Consider the following 26,306-nt stretch of genomic DNA (forward strand, 5'->3'; position numbering starts at 1 on the left):
TTCAAGGACCAAATAATTAAAAGTAGATGAATGGAAAAAGTGATAAAATAAAGCAGAAAATATGTGTCACGGTATCTCGCGTGACCCTGCAGGCGTGCGACGCATTCGCACGTTGCAGCAAATCATCCCCGTTTTTGTTGAATCGAGACTCAAGACAGACGTATTTATGCAACGGCGGAATATTTGTAATAAAAGCCTATATCTGGATCGGCAAATATTTCGCGGTGAAGGGATAAATTGTTCGTGTAAATCGCGTGTCTAACGGCATAAGGTCGTAAGCGCTAAAAATTCGATTTTAGTGGCGAGTGGACGTATAATTTTTATTTTTTTTTTTCTCTGTTTCACCATTTTCTCTGAAAATCATGAAAACGTACAATTCGATCGAAATCACGCGTTTCAAAAGACAAAGGCAAAAGGTCTTCCATTAATAAATATATATTACAAAAAAGGGGTTAACAGGGAAAGGTAAAGAGAAATAAAATATTCTACGCCAGGGTGAAGCTTTGTCAATACATATGCCTCTAATCGCGTATGATGGGCGACGTCGATTGAATCTTCGAGTTGTTGGGAGAAGGAAACGGGGTTTCAAGGCGAGGCGATACTTGGTACGATTTTGAATATCAGGTGTGATCGACAATCGGGTGAAAACGTGACGGAAATTCGAATAAATTGACGTTTAAATGAATGAAAATAAAACCAGAATCCAGCGTGAACGTGTCTGAAATAAACGATCGTACCTCAACCTGTGATTCCACTTGTTCACAGACCCTGGATGCATCCGGGCAGCGGAACGGGACGAGGAGCCGGTGCCGGAGGCGACGATGAAGCGCCAAAGGATCCCGGCGCCAGGACGACTCACCAGTCGTACACTGAAAAGGATTTCGAAGGTGAGTCAGAGCCAGATTCTTGGCTATTAACATAAAGACGCGAACGCAGCGTCGATAATACATATACGATCAAGACTGAAATTTCTAACGTAAATTTCGCGTGAGAAAATTAACAAATGTAAGGGAGAACCGCAAGCACGGAAAATAATATCCTTCACGCCTGTTCGGAGCATGGTAATCATGCCTGATTGCGAGTCGGTAACGATTCTAATTATACTCCGAAGTGTATTATAGACATTTGCTTCGAAGAAACATCGCGTGAGAAGGTTCTGGTATTTAATCGACCAATCCAGTCCTTGTCCGGTCGAATTATCTTCGAGAATAAACAGTGATAAACGGATGTCGATCGCCAACCGACTGGAACGAACGGACGGATATTTAATCCGCAGTCCCTTCCGTCTGGATGAACATGCGTACAATTTTCACAGTATAAGGATCGGGAAATAGTAATGATAATAATAATAATTATTATTATAATTATGATAAAAACGACGAATATCGGCAAGCGCGTGAAGTTAAATGACGGCAGACTGATCGAACTATCGATAAAAATAAATTATTAATAACAGCTCGTCCGGACCGACTTGTTTAAATCGATCGCGATCTGTTACTAAAAACCGTAATTTCAGGCTCGATCGTTTTTGTTAATCTAAGCCCACGTGCTACAATCTTAAGAAAAGGGTGCAGACTCCATTCTTCTGCTCCAGTTTGAAAAATATCGGTTGCAATCGGGAGTTTTATAAGCTCGATGACCGCAACTTGCACACGTGTACGATTGGCACGTTTGCCCATAACGCTGAACGTGCAGCAGAGCTTTCAGCGAAATTTGATATCATAGGCTAGCGTGTAATAGGTCAGGTAAAGATTTGGCTTCTGTGTATAATACAGATATAGGTATGCATAGAGGCGTATAAGCGAGTCTGGAAGTGCTTCGTAAATCGTTATTATACAGAGATAGGGCGTTAAAGTGAATTATATAACCCTGCGGCGTCTGCAGCTAGCACAGTGTCGCAATAATCCAAGCCGAGCCTAGAACACGGCGAAGTATGAATCGGGTTTGTTTTGTGGAAATGACACGCGAGGGATTCAAAATAATGTAAATTCGCCTGCATTTATGCAATTTAGTTTACAGTATCGTGTTTTCTGATGATGATAACCATGCTTTGTTACAGAAGTCCGAAGGGCTTGAAGAATAATTTTTCAACGATTTGTGCATCAATTTAGAAAATATCGAATAGTTTAAAGTATTTTAACTTTTAACGAAAGCTGAAATTTTTCCATGTTAAATGAATGTGAAATGAAATAAAAGAATCTTTTTTTCTATCAAACACCAAGATTTGAGGAGGCAAGAGCGTAAAAAAACATTTTTCCTCGAACCACCCTAATATGTACAATATGCTGATATCTCTGTACGTCAATAACGAGAAGTACCGAATTCGTGTTTAAAATTCCTGCTGGCATTCGTTATAAAGTCCATTACCCAGCTCCGTTGGGTTATTTAAAAGTTGATTCGATGAAGAAGAGAATAAAAAAGAAGCGAGATGAGAAGAAAACGGAAAAACGGAGTCAATTGAACGAAGTCGAATGAATTTAGAGTGGATGTATCCTGAAGCCTCTCCTTTCGGAAAGTAATTAAACGGACGGATGGAGAAGCTTTAGGGGGAAATTTATGGAAAAATACGCTTTTGAAATATCGACGGCGAGAGTTTAACGCGTATGCGAATTGTAGAGACAATCGACGATTTCGTAGGATCATTTAATAATTGGCGGGTTATCCACGCGACGATAACATTTTCGCTTACACCCTCGCTTCTAATATTACAATAACGGTTAAACCCAGACAAAATTACCTGACAGCCTAGCAATTTCACTCCAGCGTTGCAAGACAAAATTAGCCGAAGGAGCAATTTCGGCAGGTCTCCCCCCCTCTCTCTCTCTCTCTCTCTCTCGTAGACACACACACACACGCACACACTCTCTCCGTAAAACATGCAGCTTTTGAAATTGCTAGGTTTGAAATATGCAAAATGAGAGGTAGAATCGTTAGTCATTCGAAACAGAGCCGAAGAGGGAAATTAGCATATTTCTCTGGCTCTGGGTGAAGGTACGAAAAATTTCCAGGACTTTTCCAGCCTGTTGTTAAACATCTGTCAATATTTTTTCCAGGTCACAGAGCGCACACCGTATACGTGGGCGTTCATTTACCCGGCGAACGAAGGCACCGACGCCATCACAAACACCATCACGCACCGCGGCAATCATCCTCAGGCGAGAAGGATGACTCCGATTCTGACCGTCCAGGTGAGGAATAGACGTCAAGTTTGACAAATCCGGAACATCCAGACCCGGTTTTGAGGTGTTTCTCATTTACACCTTCCTAAAACTTGATTTTTTAAAGAGAGAAACGCATCAAAGATTGACCGGCATCACTGGAATTAGCGTTGAGAATGAATGAATCTTGTCTTACACTCTCTTCATCTGTCGAACATCGCTCATATCTACCGGTACCATTAGTTGATACAATATCCGTGGGATTCCACGATTTCTCAGAGATTTTTAATCCGGAAAACCTCGAACTGCCACTCTCTCATCTTCCATTATATCCGTATACCCCAGCGATATATCCGTGGGGATCTGGAAATGGAATTGCCACTTTACTCAAACCGCGGTAAGGCCGGAGACAATGAGAACCAATTACTCGTGCCAGCAAACCATAAATCGAAACTCCGTCCAGTGAAACAAAAAGGCTGAAAAAAAAAACCAACAAAAGGAAAAAAAAACAACAGAAAATAAAGAAATTGTAATTGAAATAAAAATAAATAACAGGGTGTTGAACGTTGGGTTGAAATGTTATACGGTTTAATTAGCCAACGACGTATACAACGTATCGTCTCAGCTTGGAGCGAAATAAATCCAGTAACGAAAACTGAGAGAGTTGTAAAAATAGATGCGATCGAATTGAGCGAAAAAAATTATGATACTAAAATCTAGATTGCATCCTTGCTCCGTGATCGAACAATTTACACGCATGTATCAGATGTTGTTATACACGTATCGGCAACTGATTCGAATACGAAAAATGCTAGCGCTGACAGTTCGCTTTCCAGGTGAGCTGCTGATGACGCGACGGACCCGGCTTGCCAGTTTTTGCGATCCTAAGGGTGAAACAACATGTAAGCGATACAATTTGCGATTACTTTCGCATATCTGCACTCTGTACGCTGCATTCTTTATATTCCTATTATAGAGATTTGAATTTTACACAAGGGTGTATGTCATTCGTTTTAATGTTATATTCGCGTATGTGTAATTCTTTTCCAACTATAATACACGTGCAATCTACGCGTTTTTAATTATTCGTTATTTGCAGTATTGCATTACTATGTAACATATTTGTAAATTTCTTTCTTTCTGCGATGTTTATAGTGGTATAAAAGGAATTCTGGTTATGACGCTGAAATTCGCGGCCAAAGCCAGCGGCCACGAGTTACGGATAGTAAAAGCCAAACGCAGACAACTGTCGTTTGGTTCTAATGTTCCCAAACTTCTAATTCCTTGCAGCAAGCTTCGGCGGCCAATATCATTGTCAAGTGTCACATTCTTTTTTCATCATTTCAACTGGCATGACGATTTATCGCTTGCATCCCTTTTCTTTAGAAATTATCTTTAATGATATGACAAAGAACGATTTTCATCTGGTTATATATTGTTACATACCTGTATCATAACGCGTATACACTTCGGAACATGTAATATAGGTTTGTACAGCTTTTTATGTCAATTATACTCTGCCTGCCTGGGTAGTAAGAATATTGTTAATATTCATTACTGACGATTAACAGGACGAATAAATCCTGCATCGAGAAGAAAGCAAATTGTGCAAGAGATGAACATCAGTAGCGTTAAAATTGGCAAAAAAAAATCTTCCCCGCCACGGTTCGACGACGAATACTGCAGAGTAACCGACGAGGCGAGGAATTGAATGTAAAATAAAAGCGAGAGAAGAGAAAATGAAGAGTATATTTGACGTGACGCGACAGGTTCCACGCATCGAGTGCCCAGCCATTCGTATCGATCCTTTATCAAAAGCGGGGAATCTCGAGTTTCATAAGCGCGTCTTTGTTCCAGTCACTCCACCGGCTCAAAGGGTCCAATTCATCCTGGGCGAAGAGGTCGGCGATGACGCCCACGCCTCTCACCCGTTGTTCTCCGAAATGGAGGAACTGGTTAAAGACGGTGACGAAATGGAATGGAAAGAAACGGCGAGGCACGTAACGTACAATTTCGATTTATCATCCCCGCGTAGCGAGGGCTGGCTGACTTTGATTTCCGGCTTTGTCGGATAGGTGGATAAAGTTCGAGGAGGACGTCGAGGAGGGTGGAAACAGGTGGAGTAAACCGCACGTCGCCACTCTGTCGCTACACTCGCTGTTTGAGCTTCGAAGCCTGATATTGAACGGCACCGTTATGCTGGACATGGAGGCATCGAGTCTCGAACAAATCGCCGACCTGGTACTCGACAGCATGATAAGCAAAAATGTGCTGCCGGCCGAGTCGAGAGAAAAGGTAAACTTTAGTCCCGGGTAAAAAGAAGTCTTCATTTTTTAAGGGGTTTTATTCGGTCAGGAGGCCGAAAACAAGCGATTTTTCGAGAACTTTTCACGAACAGACGTTTCAATTTGTTGATATAGAAATTCATATACGTATCGGGGTAGCATTGAACTTCGTCCTGATATTTCTTGTTTGTAAAAATAATGATTTTTAAAGCTGCTATAACCGATCTCCGGGAGCACCTCTAAAAAAAGGCGTCTTGCGGTGAGCAAGATATTTTTGGACTGGATCATCCGAAGTGAAAAACCAAAAAAGATTCAGTTAATATCCTTATATTATCTGGTCTTTAATCGAAGGAATAAGCAAAATATTGATTTTCAACAAAACGGCGATTTTACGAAAAAAATTTCAATTTCCATAAAAAATTTTCTCTTGATTTCTTTATTAAATGAAAAATATCAGCGAGAAAAAACCTTCGATCAAGGATTGAAAGATGTGTTCACAAAGCTCGTATACAAGTTTGAGACTGATCGGTTCAGCCGTTTCCGAGAAATCTTGCTCACTGACTTTGAAAACATAGTTTTGAGAAAAATGCGTCCAAAGTTTCAAAAGCATTTTACACGCCGCTGAGTCGTCTTTGCAAATGTGCGCGTAACTTTGAGAACATTTGTTGGTACTTGAATATATGTACATTACGAAAATGAGATTAAAAAGAAAAAAGACGATTTTCAGAAAATTCCGACCGGGTATAACCCCTTAATCGACCACGTTCGCAGGTTCGAGAAGCTCTTTTGGTCAGGCATAGACACCAGCATGAAAGACGCAAGGACAACAACATGTCGAGATTGCCGATAATAAGATCGCTGGCGGAAATAGGCCGGAATCACTCCTCGTCAAAGAGTAAGTTTTAACAGAATTATTGGTCTACGGAAACTTGGCGTTAATTGTACGTTGAATAAATTTTTATCAATACCGATTATTCATATCTCTTCAGGGGTACATGCACAGGTATACTCAAATAAGTACACGGGCACATACCATTTGAATTTTTCAGGGGTTGAACGTTTCGTTTTTCAATAACAAGTTTTCACATTATTTTTTATCTAACAATAAAATAACAAGCCACAGGTATCTCAACAAGGGATGATTTTTGAGAAAGTTGTCAAAATTTTTCATACCACGGGTTATGTTTCAGCTTGTTTCATAATTTTTCATTTCCCACACCGAGGAGAAGGAACAATATTGAAACATTAAAACGGGATTACTCGATTCACCCGCAATTTCATTTTAATATAATTGGAAAATCAATCTAATTATCAAACCAAAACAACCGTTGTTTGAGTCAAGTAACGCCGTTTAATTTTTTCAATCACTGTATAACTCCTCGGTGTGCACTTACGGTTTCTTTTCCCTTATGATTTAAGTCCACGCGACGACGAAGTGGCGGCGCGTGGTGAAATGCCAACGGGGATGAAGCATAAATATTGGTTAAAGGCGAGTTAATCGGGTTTTCAGATTGTGACTGTTCATGTGGTTTGCATACGTTGTTGACGTCAGATTTGCAGGAGAGACGTCCCGGCGGGGACAGCTATGTCCCTGCGGGCGATGCTGGGCTCCGGGACGCGGTCGTGTCCCGGAGCAGAAGTTGCCCGAGTCCGGACACGAGCCTCCTGTCCAAGGAGGCCAAGGACTCGAAAGGGCCTTACCTCCTGGTACCAGGTACAGATTTTAGGCCAGTCGCCTCTTCGGCGTGACGAACGCTTTCCAGCTCTTTCACAGTAAACCCGCCACTAACAAAGTACCTAACAAGCCCCAAGCCGGGGAGCTGACGCAATAATTCTGCCGCTAATAACCAGTCGTTGTGCTAGCTTCGAAAGTACCTTGTGTTGACAAAGCTTGGGTTACAGGATTAATAAATGTTACATAACCGAACGCACTGTTGGGAACGATTGAAGGAAGGTGCGGTTAAGTTGAACGTCATTATACTCATTGTGCTTCAGGGTTATATTAATACGTAACGCGAATTCACACGATCGAATTAGAGAGGCGCTGAATTTGTGAAATACGTAATTATTATTAATACCAGAAATTTCAGACTGTTGACATTTTTGTGTTGGGCTATGGCCATTCAAATTTTGGTAGTTGAACGTACGTGTGAATAATCTTAGCAGCACCATGTTGGAAAAAGTGATGACGAGGTATAGGATTATGGTTTAGAATTAGTGTTCTTTAGATGATTCTTAAAGTTAAATTACCGCACATATTAACGCGACAATAGTCGAGGGCGACAGTTTTCAATACGGTTCCTAACCAGCACCCAAAGAGCACTTCCTGTCTCGATTGATTTTCAAAACACTTGTTGCTTCGTTACTGATCTGCTACCATGACGTAGCGATAGCAGAGCAACGTACGTCGCAAAAAAGTTTTTTTTCTATGAGAAGAAAAAAAATTGTTACCTAAATTTTCTTCAGGGTAACCACGTAATTGGCATCTAGAGAGTACTTAATTGAGCTGCGTCAACTTACAGGCGATTTTTTTCAACATTGCTCTTCTAATATTATCCACGTGACTGCGGTATAGCTGCGTTAATGAAAGAGAAAAAGAAAGATAATAATTATAGTATCGCTTGATCCCACGATATGCATTAATCGAATTGTATCTTTGATTTCATTTCTGTCAGCTGAATTCAACATCCCGCATGTAGTGGGTTTCACGACATGGTTCGCTACTTGTCAACTCAAAGGTTAGCCTCGAATCGATCGTATTGATCTTTGATCTTTTTTATTGTTGAAAATTCAAAAATAAAAAAAGATACTTTTCCTTTCAATTAAATATCATCTACGCTGTCGTCATTTTTCGATTTCGGTATTCAACGAAGAGATTTATTATTATGTCTGTTGTTAGTCACTTTCATACTCTACCTATACACTCGAAGCACTCGACATTACTGAATCATCACGCCCACTGATCTGTCATGTTTATTATCTGGGGCATTGCGGCTCGACTCCAGCATTTTAAATCGATGCTGGCGGTTCTAGGAAAACCGTATATCACCGATTCCACGGTGCAAAATCAAACCGTTAAAAACGTCTCATAATCATAGCAGAGAACGAATTTCCTTTCCAAAAACTTTTGCGTTCAATCGTTGTTCGAACTAATTTAAATGTGGAAAGTTTGCTATCGAAAAGAAAAATGTATGATTCTTAAGATCTTCGATCAAGGTTGAACTTAAGGAAAAACTATTTCAAACCTGCTTTTTCCTAAACTTATAAAAATTTTAACAAACAAATCTTGAGGGCTGGTAGATTCGGGCCGAATGTCTCAGCGTAAAAACATAAAAATCTTTCTATCCTGAAATCTGGATGTTTAGAATAGTCGAGTGAATGTTGTTATATATGACGAGTTGTCTATACTACATCACATTGTGTTCTTCAGCTAATCGTGTGTACGAAAAATTGTCTATAAGGCTGCACATCTACAACTCACGAATCATGGACATTCTTACTTCTGAATCTATGTAGACGTACGTTCATTCGATCGACTGAGTAATCTGTGAATTTTACTCCTTTTCCAAACCTTGACTCAACTCTTCCGCTCTAAATAATTGCACTTCGTGGATTTTTCAACGAACTGATCTCGATGTGCACTTGAACCAGTTACGTATACATCTCACATACAGACTGTGATACTGACAAATTTACTCTCTACGACGCGGAGTTGATTGTGTACGTACAGTAACTAATTTCAGAAGCCCTGTAAATTATACCGTATATGTATACCTATAAATTGCCACTTTTCAGCTATGCTTGCCTTCGATCTTTCATGTCTCACCTCATCGTTGTCTGTCGAAGAAAGTTTACGAGCATCCATAAGCAACCGGAAATTGTTGACAGTCACGTCGTCTCGAAATGTCTTCTACCGAAAAAAAAACAGCTCGATAGTATTTTACTATCGACAATTAGCAATGGGTTGCTTACCGTGATGCTAATACACTTTTTACGCTCTTGTCAAATGGAATGAAAGAAAGAGAGAAAAAAAAGAAAGAAACTAACCCATGCAAGTACTGTCCTTGTAAATAAACGACTGTTGGTATTGGTGCTTTGTAGTGGAAGAATCGAATTCTGCACCAGTGATAGCTGGTGCAACGGGTCAGGGAAGTGGCGGAGCTCTAAATGCTGGAGGTCGTTTTCTCGGTATCCCCGGCAGCTTCGGTAAAAATTGCTAACTTATCTCGCTTGTTCCATAACTCTGCTTGACAGTAAATTAAGTAGCAACTAGTTTGAGCCGTTCGTATGCATAAACATTTCCAATAATTCCCTTAACGTATACATATAATGTGCATAGTTCAATGTTTGCCTGCGATTCGACATAAACTAATCATCCCGTATTGCTTGCTGTTGTGACATCCAAACACTATGCAGAAACTCGATTGAGACACGAGTGTATTCTGTATCGCTTTGCAGTGATTTGGCAAACTGCGTTGCCTCATTTTTTCCTTCGGTAGGTATTTCATTTTTTTTCTCACACAAAATTTATCACGAAACTTGACCGTAGAGAATTTGATCTCTGCGAATGACTACTGGAAGCGAAAGTTCGAGGTACGCAGTCTGCGATTTCGATAGTAGAAAAAGAGGCGCTGTAGGCTGTAAGCTAAGATTGTTACAGGCCAAGAACCAGGAGGTAACGGATTGGACCGAAGTCCCAGCAGCATCTCGATTAGCAGGAATCACAGTTCGCCCGGTTTGGAAAACGGAGACGTTAATCACAGGGTGTGTATAATTTTCCTTTTCCTTTTTTCTTCAATATTCATAACGAATATCCCGATCTTTCGGAAAACAAATGAACCAACGAAAAATAACAACGAGTATTTGAATCCCGATCTTTTATCTAAAATGGACTACGGTCGGATGAATGCTGAATGAAAATAGGCAGGGAATACGGACAATGCTATGTATTTCAGGGTAATACACATTTCATGAGAAAAATACCGCCGGGAGCCGAGGCGAGCAATATTCTGGTCGGTGAGGTGGACTTCCTGGACAAAACCTTGTCGGCCTTTATACGCCTGAGTCAAGCTGGAATAATGGGAGACTTAACGGAGGTTCCCGTACCAACTAGATTTATTTTTATACTTCTTGGACCAACGGTGAGTTATGTGTGCAACACGAGGAAAGACAATGAGACGAAAAATGTGAGGAAATCGTCTCCCCCTTGTAATGATATTCGGACCGAAAATAGAGTGACCATGGTATAAACGAGGCTCTTTTAACGAGACATATCTTTCTTCGAAACAACCGCCGATAGGGTGGAAGCTCGGGTTTCCACGAAATAGGAAGAGCAATGGCGACCTTGATGTCCGACGAAGTGTTCCACGACGTGGCCTACAAGGCGAGAAATCGCGATCACCTTCTGGCCGGTGTCGACGAATTCCTGGACGCTGTGACGGTCCTTCCACCGGGAGAATGGGACCCAACGATCAGAATCGAGCCTCCGGCCGCGATTCCTTCGCAGGTAATCGAATAATTGGTAGACAAAATCGGAGTAAAATTATCGTTCCGGAGGGACGTCTTCTCACAATCGTAAATCGTAGGACACGAGAAAAAGACCGAAGGAGGAAAAGCCCAAGGAGGAATTCGACGAGGAGGCCGACGAGCAGAAGCAGAGAGAAGCGTCGGGGCTTTCGCGTACCGGAAGATTGTTCGGGGGTCTGATGAACGACATAAAGAGAAAAGCGCCCTGGTACTGGTCCGACTTCAAGGACGCCCTGGCACTCCAGTGCATCGCGTCATTTATATTTTTATACTTCGCCTGTCTATCGCCTATCATCACTTTCGGTGGCCTCCTCAGCGAAGCTACCGGCAAAAATATGGCCGCAATGGAGTCTTTGGTCTCAGGATTCGTCTGCGGCGTTGGTTACGGGTTTTTTTCCGGTCAGCCATTGACCATCCTCGGATCCACCGGACCAGTTTTAGTGTTTGAAACGATAGTGTTCGAAGTTTGCAAGTAGGTCACAGAATCACTAGTTGTACGTACGTATACCTGTAGTCGTGACTCGTCGTTGCAGAGAGGATCGTTTTCACCCTTGATATGTAACTCAATTTAACGTATTTCCAACAGAAAAGCAGCCTGGAATTACATGTCCTTCCGATTTTGGATCGGTGCATGGATATCGGTGATTCTGATCGTTTTAGTAGCCATCGACGCCAGTGCCTTTGTATGTTACATCACGCGGTTTACCGAAGAGAACTTTGCTACGTTGATAGCTTTTATTTTCATCATCAAGGTAACCACTGCATTACAAATTACACAGTACGAATGAAACCTGTAATTGGGATAATTAGAGAGTCGGACTCCCCAACGAATACTCTTGGTAACGCAAAAGCTTACGAAAAGAGAATCAATCTCACGGTTAACGATGTTCGTTCGTTTAATCTACGAACTAACTATCCGATCCCGTTTTACGCAACTCTGTACTCCCTTATGGCGTTTGAAATTAATCGGTTTATGTAAATCTTATGTGTCTATGAAAAATAACAATTACCGCACGCGATTCTCAGGCTCTGGAGAATGTCTTATCGATTGGCCAGAAATTTCCTATAAATACACATCCTGGCGAAATACCGAACTACGAGTGCTGGTGCAAACCACCGAATTTGACATCGTCTTTTGAGTCGTCAAGTGGCCAATACTTGAACTGGACAAACCTGAACCAGAAAGAGTGTCTGGTACGATAGTCTTCGATGAATTATCAGAGTAAAAGAGGAAATTTATCGATCGGAGAATGTCTCGTAATGATTTTCTAATCCTCGCAGAATTCTAACGGAACGCTTGAAGGCATCGGATGCAACACACCCCATTATATCCCCGACGTATTTCTGATGTCGATAATCTTGTTCATGGGAACATTCCTGCTATCCATCGAGCTAAAGGACTTTAAGAACGCGCTGTTCTTTCCGTCAAAGGTAAGCCATGCATGGCACCGGTTTTCTACGGGACGAAAGAAGGAGTCTATGTTTTTGTTGTTGTTGTTGTTGTTGTTGATTCCAATGTCACCAGGTGAGGCAAATAGTGAGCGATTTCGCGGTGATAATAGCAATATTCTCGATGTCACTGCTGGACCACTTCGTCGGTATCGCAACGCCGAAACTGGAAGTGCCGCAGGAGTTTAAGCCGACGTTAGAAGGTCGCGGATGGATGATTTGGCCATTCAACGAGAATCCCTGGTGGAGTTCGATCGTTGCAGTCCTCCCCGCGCTTCTGGGTACGATATTGATATTCATGGACCAGCAGATAACCGCGGTGATAGTGAACCGTAAGGAGAACAAACTGAAGGTACGTAATCGTCGATCGATACCGCCGCGAAGTCGAATCGTCAAAAACGCCAAATGAATCCGCAGAAGGGCTGCGGCTATCACTTGGACCTTTTCGTCCTCGCGATCCTGATAGCGATTTGCTCAGTGATGGGACTTCCATGGTTCGTCGCTGCAACCGTGCTCTCGATAAATCACGTCAACTCCCTGAAGTTGGAATCGGAGTGCGCAGCTCCGGGAGAGAAGCCGCAATTCCTTGGCGTCCGTGAGCAGAGAGTCACCCACATACTGATATTCCTGATGATCGGTTGTTCGGTTCTCCTCACCTCGATGCTCAGACACATTCCGATGCCCGTTCTCTTCGGTGTATTTCTTTACATGGGAGTCGCTTCGCTAAAGGGTCTCCAATTCTTCGACAGACTGTTGATCATGCTTATGCCGGTCAAGTATCAGCCGGACTACATGTTCCTCAGACAGGTGCGTTTTTTAACTTTGGTGAAAAGTATCGGCATGCACTTATTCTTGAATTGCATTCGTTTCTCTCTCTTTTCAGGTTCCCCTGAAACGGGTCCACGTGTTTACACTCATTCAATTGGCTTGCCTGATCTGTCTTTGGCTCATCAAGTCCTTCAGCGCTACATCGATACTGTTTCCTCTAATGGTACGATGCTCAGACTTACTTTGTCACGTTCGATCATTTCGTCGTTATTTTTTTATAGCCGAAAATATTTCAAGTTTCCCGTAAACGGCTACACGTTGCAGGGAAAGAAATCGCCTGCATTTTCACGCGCGAATATCACAAGTCCGGTACTTTGCCTTTCTCAGAACTTGAAATTTCGAATTTTATCATATTTTCGTAAATGGAACCTCAAAATTCGAATCTACGAGAAGTCTAAAACTGGCGTTAAAAGAATATCTTTAACCCTTTTAGTCACAGCTCGGTGTCCCACCTCAAAAATTTTCCATGTCCACAACTTCAAACGAACTTTATTACTTTGTATAAATTCGTGATCAGCGGCCGAAAATCCCCCGAGTAACAAAATTTGGTCCAAAATAACGAGTTGAAAGATACGTGAACGAAAGGGTTAAATTTCGAAATCTTCAGTTTTTACGAGTAAATACAGGCGGACTTTTTTTGAAATTCTAATACCAAACTGCAACGGTACGAAGTCCTCAAAGAGTTCGAAGAAGCGCAACGCGTACTATAAATCGAAGATTGATTAACTTTGTCCATCGTATGTTTTCTCATCTAACTTGTACTTCTGTTTGTTATTTTGTTGTTTTTTGTTTTCATTTTCTTCAAAACCAAACCAAAACCAATCAAACCGACGACACAATCAGCTGGTCGTGATGATCGGAATAAGAAAATCGTTGGATTTTTTCTTCACGAGACGTGAACTGAAGATCCTAGACGACGTGATGCCCGAAACGAGCAAGAAGCATGCCCACGATATGCAGCAGCTTGAAAACGGCGAGGTTAGCACTGGAACACGAATTCTGAGGGCAATAACATGCCGCAGCTAACGTTCGAGGATCACGGGACCGGGGGAAATTCCCCTCGTCATGCCCGTGATCGCCGTTACCGCAGCTGTCTCGGAAGACAATTAGACGTTCTATCGCATTTGCATATTATTATTATTGTTGTTGTTGTTGTTATGATTATTATTGTTATCACTATTATTATTACACCTTAACGCAATTCGACACCAGCGATTAGGTACTTCGTTCAACTTATAATTTGTCCCTTCGAAGGAGGTTTAGAACCGTTTCGACGAATACTGTGAAAAAATTTCAACGGAAATTGCAAATGAATTGCGAATTGTTTTGAATAATTGATTCAAATTAATTAACTGGTTTCGATATATTTCTCTTACAGTTCCACAAGAATACAACATACTTACAATATTACTCGATCCTTGTGGTTGGAGCTTTAAAAGGAGCGGCTCAAATTTCTTGATACTTTCATAATTGTAACATGAATTCAGCACAATGATTGTACAGCTGAATATGATTTCTTTTTGATAATATCGTCAGCAATTTTCGATCGTTTATTCATCGTTATTTTATCAATCAATTAGATCACATCGTTTTGGCATTAGTATGGCCGAACATACTCTCCAAAAACGGTAACTTGATCATTCCAATACGATTCTAAACCTCCTTAATAAATCGTAATTTCGCACTAATGAATATCCCATAATTCGTCAGTATTAGAACTATAATCACTATTATTGTTTCTATTATTATCATCATTGTTACAATTATTATTATCGACAATTGTTCACTTCGTATTTTCGTTCCATTTATGACAATTTTGTTTCCCAACATTATTATACTCACTCCGTAGTATGAATTGTCTTTGCACGTTGATTGTGATGTGTGATTTCTTTAGATTTGTTACTTATTATTCGTTAAAGTCCTTACAAAATTTACGACACGAGAGAATTTTATACACACGCCTTCGCGCGGATGATAATAAGTGAAGAGGTGTATAATAATTCTTGAATCGCGTTGACAAAAAATAAACATACATGAGGTGATATTAGATACAATATTAATTATTCAATTGATTTGATATGTAAAATACAAGCTAGTGAAAATTTCGTACGCTCAAAAATCACTGCAATTCCATATACAATATAAAATAATAATGTTATATCAGCGACAATATTGTACATTTACGAAAAATCGCAGCTGAATCTTTACTTTGATATACACATATAAATCGTTTGAATTTGGAGTGTAAAAGCTTTGAGACAATATACGAAAAAATATTCCGAAGTTGAATCGAAATGTTCGTCTCGTATACAAAGTGTTTGGAATTATAGAACTGAAATTTTTCTACCAAAACGGTTTACGTAAGCGGTATGTAATATATGATTATTACATACTTATATATCTATACCATATATACCATTCATGAAAATGCCTTGAAAGAAAAATATATAATCAGCTGCGCAAAACGTAGTGTTTTAGAAACGATCAGTATTAATATATTGATATTGAATCATCGTATATAGATGAAATGTACGTCGACGTTATTATCCAATATAAATAACTATTAACTAGCTATACGAACACATACCTACGTATACACGGAAAATTTGACAATTAGACGGAAGAAAATTTACAGCAGACTTGTGATACGGTTATAACTGGCACGTTCACACTATTGAAAGACGAAAGAAAAGAAGAAAAGAAAAAAAAAAGCGACATACACGTTACACAAAAATTGCATATTACGACGCAAGTCAAACGTTGACTTGATTATTCGCACGAACAACAAAATTACGACGAATATTGGCAACAAATAAGTTATATTTTCCGAAAGAGGAAAGAATAATAAATTAGCGTATCGTTTCCTTCTTTTCTTTTTTTTTTTTTTTTTCTTTTTGCTTTTTCTGAACTTAAGCGGGCTTGTTTTTAATTATATCCGATTTGCAGGATCGCGTAAGTAAACACCGTTGCCAATACCGTACAATTTACAGTAATTAATGTTACTTACTCGTTCGTTTCTTTCCTTCGTTGTTATTTGAAAAATTAATTATATGTTTCATTATTGTTTACGTTTCTCTTTGTATATACGAATTGCTGCACTAACAATAAGAGAGTATCTTCATTTTCTTTTTCTTCTTCACGAATTATAGGTGTAGTGAGTTACATACAATTATTTTCGATTGAATTCGACCGGCACTTAAATACCTATACTATATGTGTAACTGGTATGATTATGAAAAAAATATACATGTACACATTGATAAAGACTATTTTGTTTACCGGCACTTTTGAACAAGTTTTCTGTCCATGAACGAACATTGAGCTCATTCGTTATTATACGCATAACTGTGTAACAAACATGTTATGCGTTTATCTTGTATTTGTTATTACACATCCATGTAATTCAATGTTCATTAATACATTGTAAATATAAATATATATGTATATGTATATGTATACGTATATGTATATATATGATCTGAATCACCCGATTATTTTATCATCGTGTGTCTCATCTCTTCTCCACATCAATCATCATTTTCTTATCCCTTTTTGCCAACAATCATCGCGCTTTTACAATTATTACAATATCCGTATGATTTATCTGTCTATTTATCGATAATCCATATCATACTTTGTCCGTCGAGTTCCAGGCGATACAAAAATATTTACATATAGACTTTAATAAGCGCGGGAAAGAACAGAAAATGGAATTTACAAGCTCCGATATTTGGGGGAAAAAAACTGAGGTATCGAATTACATACGTATAAGATCGATGGCTTATCGCAACATCGGTGTGACAAGAGTGCTTGAATAATTTCGTAATCTCTTGTGTGTGCCTGTAACGAACAGTATCAAGTCTCACGTGGCAGTGCAGGATTCTATAATGAGCTAAATAAAAGGTACGGATTTGAGTAGAGTGTAAGACAAAAGAGCTGCTTAAACGAGCTTTAGAACATAGACTATTATAGAAGAAGAAACAAAAAATAGAAGCAATGATCATCGTGGTTCATCAACTCATCCAAATAGCTCATCGCAATATTGTCCTATTCGTTTTTCTTTCGTTTGTTTCTTTTTCAAAGATTTTTCACCGAATTAGAATGAAACATTTTTAACCTCGTTGTTTCTGGATTGTAATAATATTTTTTCAGTTATAGCGTGATAGTGAGAAGTTAAAATTGCACGTTTCGATGACTGTTTTTACCGTAGTTAAATTTGCTTTTTATTCAATTTTATCCCGCACCAAGAATCGATGAAGCTATGAAAATATGAAATTGCGAATGGCCGGAAAGAAAATACGCAAATGTAGTGAAGAATCGAACGATGATAGCGTGAGAGAAAGAAGAATCTTTAGCTTGAGCTTGCACTGCGCACTTTTTACAACATTAGCAAATGACTAAATTGATGTATTGTTAGTAAACGTTTGAAAAAAAAAAAGGTGATAAATTTATGATAGGACGAGGAGAAATCGCTCGGTTTCGGAACGTCGGGAAATCTTCAAATTCCATTGGCGAATGGAAACATAATGAAGATACCGTTGGCGAGTATAAACATCAGCGAAGAGGTGAACAAGACCGGAATATGGCAGCAGGTCAACGAGGGGAATTCGACGCCCGGAGAAAAGCCGAAGCAGCAAAAAATGATCAAGTAAGACGAAGTTTGAATTGAATTAATAGCTACGATAGACGGGTACAACGAATAACAAATGATAAGTGATAAGCGTTGAGCGAAAAAGCGTGTAGCGATAAAAAATACAAGGGATTTTTCACTTTCATTTTGGTATTAAACTGCAAAAATTAAATCATCCCGAAACACGTACAGCGTCGGCAAGCAGAAGAAGCACAGCAGAAGTAAGGAGACGGCTTTGCTGATGGCCGACGAAACTACGAGACTGACGACAATGACCGAAGAGGAGGAAGAAGATTGCGGAATTTCTATAAAGGTGAACGATCGTACAGACTTGAAATTTTAGCCCCAGATATTACACCTGACAAAAATAAGCCAAGGATGAATAATAATTACACGCGAGATTAACGCACCCTGCACAAGTTGTATCTGCATTATGTTATGGTCGTCATATGTACCTGTAATACACGTTGTACGATAACTTATAACACTCGATATTAGAATTCTACCCTCTGGTAATATTTATAGCATGCGATTATTACACTTTGGTAACTAAAAAAAAAAAAAAAAAAAAAAAAAAATTAATCACCGCATTTTTGCGTTGCGCACATTATATGGTATATTCATTAGTTTTTAATTTCTTTAGAGTTGAAGCATTTCATCCGCACTAAATGTTCATACTTTATGTAATATACAATCATGTAATGGAATTATACCTATATTTGTAATATATGTTAAAATATATATCCACGTATGATTATAATTATGCATTATAGATTATACATTTTTCTGCACTACACTCTGATTATTATTATTGCTATTGTTGTTGTAGCACAGATGTATGAAATTATGATTTTCAAACTGAAGTAGAATACCTCATACAAACACAAATCGTGTGACGAAACATCACGATCGTCGATTTGTAATCAATCGATAATAACGATTGTCATAATTCATTTTGCACCTGTCCTTTGCGAACGAAAATCCGTGTTTTTATTTCTTCGTTGCAGCATGCGTGTCAAACAAAAGTTTCAATATCTTCTTTTCATACCAAAATCCAGCATTTGAATCTTTACTTTATTTTTATATCATATTCAAAAACAAAAGCTGATAACCAATCATTTTTTATATTTAACCTATTTCAATATTTCTTTTTCTATACACGGATTTGTTCACGCCTATTATCTGACAATTTATCAAATTCAACCCACGGCATGCTAGAATTGAGGAAAAAAATTACATTAACAGCACGATACAACAGTGTTCGAAAAAAATTACTACACGTAATATTTGCTTTTCTTTTGCGAGGCACCGTTTTTGAAGAAATGTTTATTCATTCTTTTACTCAATCTATAACATAGTTCAATCATTATTATTTTAACCCAAAACTCACAATCAGCAGTTACACAGCTCATCGCGTACCTAATTATGGTAAGAATGTAAAAATTAATACTAATCGTAATTTGATGGCTTGATATTTTCGTATGAGATTTATAAAAAAAACTTTACTCGTGTAATTCATTCGAAATTTGATTCACGTAAAATCTTTTTTCTTGTTCTTCAAATACCGCATGCACGCATTTGTTGTAGCGATAACGAAAATAAATTTTCAGCTTTAGCTGTTGTAAAGTATTGCGAAACCCACGCACAATTTATAAACTTCTACATACGTTATATATAATATGAATATATATTAAGATGTTTCAAAAAGTGAAATTCTGTTTTCTTGGAAACAGGTTCCCGAGTTTCAATTAGGTATAAAAATACGCCTGTTAAAACTTGAGCTCTCGATATTAACATCCAGCAGTTGCGCATCGCACCTTTCTACTTTTCGTAAGAATAACACGGGAAAAATAGTTTTTGCTCCTTTTTGATTTTTATAACTAGCTAACGATGCGTCGTACAAAAGATTCCAAGACATATTTTTGTAGCGAATTGAACACTCTGCAAAAACGGTCTTCTATTATTTCATGATAAATCTACTCATTCAAAAGTTATTGGAGGTCAAAAATTATTATAACGGATCTTAAATAACTTTTTAAAGAGTAGATTCATAGTAAAATAATAACAGACCTTTTCTGTTGAACGTTCAATTCGCTACAAGAATATGTCTGCGAATTTCCTGTACGACGCATTGTTACTTAGTTATAAAAATCAGAAAGAACAAAAACTATTTTTCCCATGTCATTCTTACGAAAAGTAGAAAAGTGCGATGCGCAATTTCTGAATGTTAATATTAAGAGCTCAAATTTTAACAGGCGTATTTTTATACCCAAATGAAACTTTTGTACTTGTTTCGAAGAACAGAGAAGAATAAAATCTTTTTTTTTCTGTAACACCATAATCCATGGGTATACCTCGTACACATACACACTCACCACACGGCCTTCCGCACTTGTACATTATACATAAGATACAGACCAATGACGTAAGGAAATGAAACCGAATTGGGAGTAATATACAGTTTCGTGAAATAATTCTAGGTCGATTTGATAAGATCAAAGGAGTCTCCGAGTCCTCTAAAGGCAAACGGGACAACATCCGCCGAGACGTCCGTCTGAATTGTTGAAATATGCGTTAGGAAAGAAAACGGAAAGAAATCAAACAATAAGACACATACTCAAAGTGGGAATATTTTTTAAACATTTGTATTGTATTATCAACGTACGAATCGAAACGTGACATGAATTTGACCCCGCCATTTCACCCTTCGATTATTATTTATCTTGTCAAGTTTGGTAGTAGTATAAAAAAGTCTCGTTTTCTTACAAAGATTTTGAAAAATGAATATAAAAAAAAAAAGAACTGTTAATAACGATGCAAAATATTTTTACCAACTTTCAAATACTCTCATATTGTTACTCGTTACATCAAAAAATTTAAGATTAATGCTGACCTATCTGCTTGTAAAGGTAGAATTATTGCAATACGTGAATTTAATCAAGAAAATCAATTAATCCTATATCCATACGAATCACGGCTCTGCAATGGAATTGATGTTTAATTTTCTTCTGTGAACAAAAACCATAGCCGAGATATGTTGTGCACTGTATAAGCCTAATATAAAACAGTGACAATCGGTTGATAATATGATATTAAAATCAATTGGGTAAAATTTCTAATGCTGATTCATATCGTTATAAAAATTTCACATATCATAATTAAACCGAAATCATATCGAGATATAATTTGACGTTTCATAATTCACAACCCAGTTTCGTTTGCCGCATCAAAGAATAATTAGGAATTGAAAAGTTATACAGCTAAACCAAATTTGCATTTACCAAAAATAATTAGCAAGAAAAATCCGTGCAAGAAATCATTTCAAATTAACAATACGAAGCAACTATAATAACTGTGTAAGATGAAAACAGAAAAGAGAGGTAAAAAAAAAAACAAAAAATTGTTGTTATCGTACAGACAATGACGGAAAAAAATATTAAAAGTAATAATATTTATACACGTGTACGTAATGAAAAACGATATATATATTTTCATGTTTACATTTGAGTATTATACAAGCCTGCAGCAGTTTATTATGGTGATAAAGAATCAATTTGAATGGTAACATATTATAATAAAAAGCAAAAAAAGAAAGAAAAAAAAACGAACCAACAAATATATACCATAGATATCACATTAAAACGTCTAATAATATAAGTGTAATGCAGGAAGCGATTTTTATGAAACAATTTTACGGCAGGCTATAATTAGAAAATAATAGAATAAATTGTAATGAATCTATCAGCTTATACACAAGTATAATACATACAACATCGTTGCGTTTAGTTGTGGGATTATTATTGATGGAGAAATTTGTTTTTTCTTTTTTCTCGTCAAAACTGACTCTCGCCTCTGTACAATGTTTGTATTTTTCCTTCGTGCGGGTATACATGTAATATTCTTTCACTTGACAAAATATTTACTCTAACCGTATTATAATGATTTACTGTAACGTATCGTAGTACGTTTTCAAACACTTTACGTGTTCGACGTATATTCACGCATGCGATATTCAAATTACTACGAATATTGCCGGAAGTGCGTGCGAGATGTGCGATGAGAATTGAGTAAATTATACGAAATAGGGATAATATTACAGGTGTCGGTTTTATAGTGATGTAGGTATTGTAACGATGTGTTATATATTATACGTTGATGAGGATAGATATATGATTATTCCCAGCGTAGTAAAGTATTTGAAAAAAAAAGAAAGAAGATTTTTCTAACAATTCTCATTGAATAATTGTCCACTGCAATTTTAATCGGTATATGTATAGGGTGTTCCCCGTGTATCTTGTAAAGTTTATTTCTTCATTGCTCACATTGGGTAAAAATCGCGGTGTCGCTGTTCAAGAACGATGGATTATTGCGTTTTTCACTTCTCGATATTACTTAAAAATTAGCCTTCGTTTTAACGTCAAAACTCGGGCTAGGTGAGAAATATTTATACAGAGATTATTCGATCCTTCTGCGTACAATGAGTTTTTCTTTTCGAGATTTCAGAGAGAAAATGCGAAGGATTGGAAAAAATGAAAGACGCAATTTTTCACGGTTGAATTTATATCCCGAATAATTGTCACCTTTAATAAAATGTTCTGATCGATCGAAACCCAATATACGTACCTACTTCTTACGTCGTTCCATGGATAATATCTACATATTTATACACAATGTTATGCTTTTTTATATAAAAATGTTATAACTATGAAATTGATGGAAACTGATGTTAATCGATATTGTGCGCAATAAGAATTGCTTGTGACGTGCCTAGACGCGTATATCTACGCATTGATTGAACGAAGCTGGCAAATCAAATTAAATGTGTAACGAGTTTAGAAGAATATCCTTCTATTTAGCCGGCGTGTTTCAATGATGGATATAACGCATATTTTTGAAACCCGATATGTCCGCTTTTATAGGTATAAAACAAGAAAGTTTTCGTCATTCAAATAATAAATTAAGTATATCGTTTCCAAGTTTGTCTGTTTTTTCAAATCTTGAGGCACATTTTTTCAAGTAGCGAAAACTCAGTCTCCTCGGCATTTTCACAATTTTTTATAAAAGATTCTACTCCGTCAGATAAAATCGGAAAATCTATAACTAAATAGATGTAAGTTTCTCTGGCGTTAAGCAAAGTTTGATTTCAACGTCAGAATTTTAATTCCTTGACAATGTATATTAAATCTTGCATATTAATTGCCTAGTTAAAAAACGTGATCCATCCAAGGTTGAATTGATATACATGTATTACAATATACGTTCTCGCTTGTATGCATGTGTACATGTACGTATATGAAATGTTTCCCCTGATTGATATTATTACATAGCTTTATAATCGTGAAATATATACGCGAGCAAATTTTACGATAATACATCCTACGCAATATATGTGTACGAATATTCGACCGCGTTTCAAAACTTGTAAAAACCTACTTTCCTGTGCTATTTGATAACCCTATACATCAGAGCGGTTAAATATCGTTGTATAAAAGTATTATACATGCATAAAATATTTCAATGTTCAGAGGTAATATTTTGAATGGCGTTAGAATTTACATAATAGTGTATAAATACAATAGGATCGTATTGAATATAATACAATTTAACTATAAAAATAATACGTGTGAAGTTTTTGTAAACGAATTAGGTATTTATTTTGCTATTGATACGTTGCTTCGATAATATTATTATAGGTCAGTATGTCAATAAGTCATTATGTGTTATTGCGCGATAGATTTATACAGAGAGGATGAATAATTTTTGAAAAGAATGTACATAAGTCAATACGACGTAAATCCGTGTGTAGGAAAGATCGTTTTTCACCGTTTCGATACTTGTCCATTAAATTACAAAATAAGCAAAACCTGCGACTTTTCCGAATTTCAATAGTTTCAATATCATGTGCGAGAGAAATTCGTCCGATGCGTATGAAAGAGGAGGATAATTTTTTTACTTTTATACACGCGGATTTGCCGTATGGTCTTTATGGAATTGTAACGTTGATTATTGCGATCGTGTAACTTCCATGTTAAATATAATAGAGAAATGGGCTGGTGTCACCGATATAGTATTATTTGGTTGTGAAGAGAGATTAATTGTTAAGAAAAATATAAAACAAAAAAAAAAGAAACCTCGAAGAAATAAATGACAATGATCAAAACGTGTGACTGTAAAATTTTGTAGCAGGAATTGAAGACCGATTTTGGAAAAAATTATTTCATCATTCCGAACCCGTATTTTCCATACTCTTGACAAATGAATTTATGCACATCGATGCCAACCTTCCCTTGATTGCAAAAAAGTCGATAAGGGATGCGGTTTGCGCTCGATAAAAGCAATTCACTCAAGCAATTATCTGATGGACCTGAGATGCCTGAGAAAAAAATACGAAGATACCTCGGTCATTGTTAAAAGTATAAGCCAGGCGTTTGCCATACCGATAATTATATCGATCGCGTTGACGTTCGCCAAAGAGTGACTTTCAGCGTTTATTTCTACGTAACAAGATCGATGGGAGCGCCGGAGATAAATTTGGAAAATAAAATTTGGATCTGTTATTTCTTTACATCGGCTACTTATTTCTCGTCGAAATTTTTATTCACAATTTTGATCTGCGAGTCGACAAAATCCGAGGCGCGCAAAAGCCGAGTGATTGCGCAAAGAATTTTAACGCGACTAAACGATCATGACGAAATAATACCTGAGGTATAAGTAAAATCCTCTTGAATATTAAAACTTTTTTTTTATTCCCTCTGATTGATTTTCACCTATGTTTCAGCTGCAATCGTTCTGCCTTCAAATGACACAGAGCAGAGTCTCGTTCTCTGTTCATGGAATATCGTTGGACGGTTTATTCGTAACTGGAGTGAGATATTAAATTTAAGAATGCCAATTTATCCAACAATTATACAAAGACACATACGGGTAGATTTTTTTCTCAAGTATAACTATTCTTTCTAATATTTTTTTATTTTTTTTATCGTTTAGATCGCCGGTGGAATCTCTACGTATCTATTAATGTTATTACAGTTTCTTATCGAACGACCTAAATGCAACGGTGGAAAGAAGAATTATGAAAACAACGTGTGAAGCAATAATCGGTCCAAGCTTCGCCTAACCGACGAAAGCCGTGCGACATCGATGTAACACGAATTGCCTTACTGTAGGCGTTATCATATTCTTCGGTAACTTAATTCCGGTGGATTCTAATCAAACGAACAACGTCTCATTTTAATACGATAAGATTCGAAGTGAATCAGGACTGAATATTAGGTCGATAAGGGAATTTTTAGTACTAGAAAATGTCCGGATAACGGGTCTCGACGAACCGCCTAGTATCTGAAAAACCGCGCTACTGACATGTCGTACGAGTTGCCTCGTTAGAGGCGTTTTCGTATCCCGATAATTCACTGGATCATCAGCATAATCTCTTATAAATCATAAATTTGAATTGATGCTTGAAGTTGACATGTTTAAAAATAATTCTAAAATATAAGTATCATTTCAAATTGCAAGACCATATTTGTACGATTCACTGGGTAAAATTACAATAAGAACGCAATTCGCGTACGAAATGCATCTTTGTGTTTACATATTTAACTTGAGTCATGACTGTACGCGTACACAGATTTATTTGGTATAATAAGGCACGTAGCTGTCGAACGAGCCATTATTCAACGACATTTTGCCGAACGTTTGTACGTACATGGACGAGTATGTACAGATAGATGAGTAAAAGAGAGAGGGAGAGAGAGAGAGAGAGCGAGCTTGTTTTTCCCAAGTTGTTACCAAGTCCGGGCAATTTCAAAACAACAATCTGTTTCATATCTTGGCATCATTTGCAGCAAAATATACGTGCGTCACGAATTCGCGGAACTCGAGACTCTGTTTAACGACTTTAACCATAAAATGTGATGCTGGAAACTATGTACCCGTACACTATGATTTTCAACCGAACAAACACATTTTACGCCAATTTATTAGCATCGCCGTTAGTCGTCTTACGTACATAGGTGTAGTGTAGGTGTGCCGTATTATAACAATCTAAAATCTAAAAACGAATTTTAGTAGTAAAAAAGAATGATCCGAAAGGTCGGATCTTGTTTCGCGTATAACGCGCATGCCTGTAAAATATCATTGGTATTTTACCTTTACCTTAGGTACAATGTTACAATATTATCATACAAAAACGGTAATCAATTACGTGCGCAATACAATAGGTACCGATAAAAAAGAAATCGTCTTCACCGACGTCACGTGTGTAACCTACCTACTTACGTTAAGTTCGCACCAAAATTACGATTCGAACGTTTGCGTTTTACTTTTCTATTTGTTTCTCTTCTTATCCTCGTGCCTCTCTTTGCGAAAAGATTCAGCACACTCGTTACCGTGCAAAGAATGAAAAGAATAAGAGGAAAACGGTCGGCGCAG

General features: G+C 37.7%; 1 protein-coding gene across 1 annotated transcript in view; it reads left to right on the forward strand.

The window, feature by feature from the left end:
• The window catches only part of LOC124298848 (sodium-driven chloride bicarbonate exchanger), a 29,276-nt gene extending 5,270 nt beyond the window's left edge, over positions 1-24,006 (forward strand). Inside the window, exons 2-23 of the mRNA XM_046751387.1 lie at positions 766-887; positions 3,054-3,188; positions 3,995-4,060; positions 5,016-5,154; positions 5,234-5,453; positions 6,215-6,338; positions 6,954-7,157; positions 9,545-9,649; positions 10,104-10,207; positions 10,399-10,584; positions 10,743-10,949; positions 11,029-11,441; positions 11,556-11,721; positions 11,996-12,163; positions 12,251-12,400; positions 12,495-12,770; positions 12,836-13,225; positions 13,302-13,409; positions 14,090-14,224; positions 17,704-17,894; positions 18,069-18,189; positions 20,357-24,006. Of these exons, the coding sequence (XP_046607343.1) occupies positions 766-887; positions 3,054-3,188; positions 3,995-4,060; positions 5,016-5,154; positions 5,234-5,453; positions 6,215-6,338; positions 6,954-7,157; positions 9,545-9,649; positions 10,104-10,207; positions 10,399-10,584; positions 10,743-10,949; positions 11,029-11,441; positions 11,556-11,721; positions 11,996-12,163; positions 12,251-12,400; positions 12,495-12,770; positions 12,836-13,225; positions 13,302-13,409; positions 14,090-14,224; positions 17,704-17,894; positions 18,069-18,189; positions 20,357-20,434 (3,808 nt within the window). The 3' untranslated portion in view covers positions 20,435-24,006. The remainder of the gene's footprint in view (positions 1-765; positions 888-3,053; positions 3,189-3,994; positions 4,061-5,015; positions 5,155-5,233; positions 5,454-6,214; positions 6,339-6,953; positions 7,158-9,544; positions 9,650-10,103; positions 10,208-10,398; positions 10,585-10,742; positions 10,950-11,028; positions 11,442-11,555; positions 11,722-11,995; positions 12,164-12,250; positions 12,401-12,494; positions 12,771-12,835; positions 13,226-13,301; positions 13,410-14,089; positions 14,225-17,703; positions 17,895-18,068; positions 18,190-20,356) is intronic.
• The last annotated feature ends 2,300 nt before the right edge of the window (positions 24,007-26,306 follow it).

This window comes from Neodiprion virginianus, chromosome 2, assembly GCF_021901495.1.
Source record: "Neodiprion virginianus isolate iyNeoVirg1 chromosome 2, iyNeoVirg1.1, whole genome shotgun sequence".
Taxonomy (NCBI): Eukaryota; Metazoa; Arthropoda; class Insecta; order Hymenoptera; family Diprionidae; genus Neodiprion; species Neodiprion virginianus.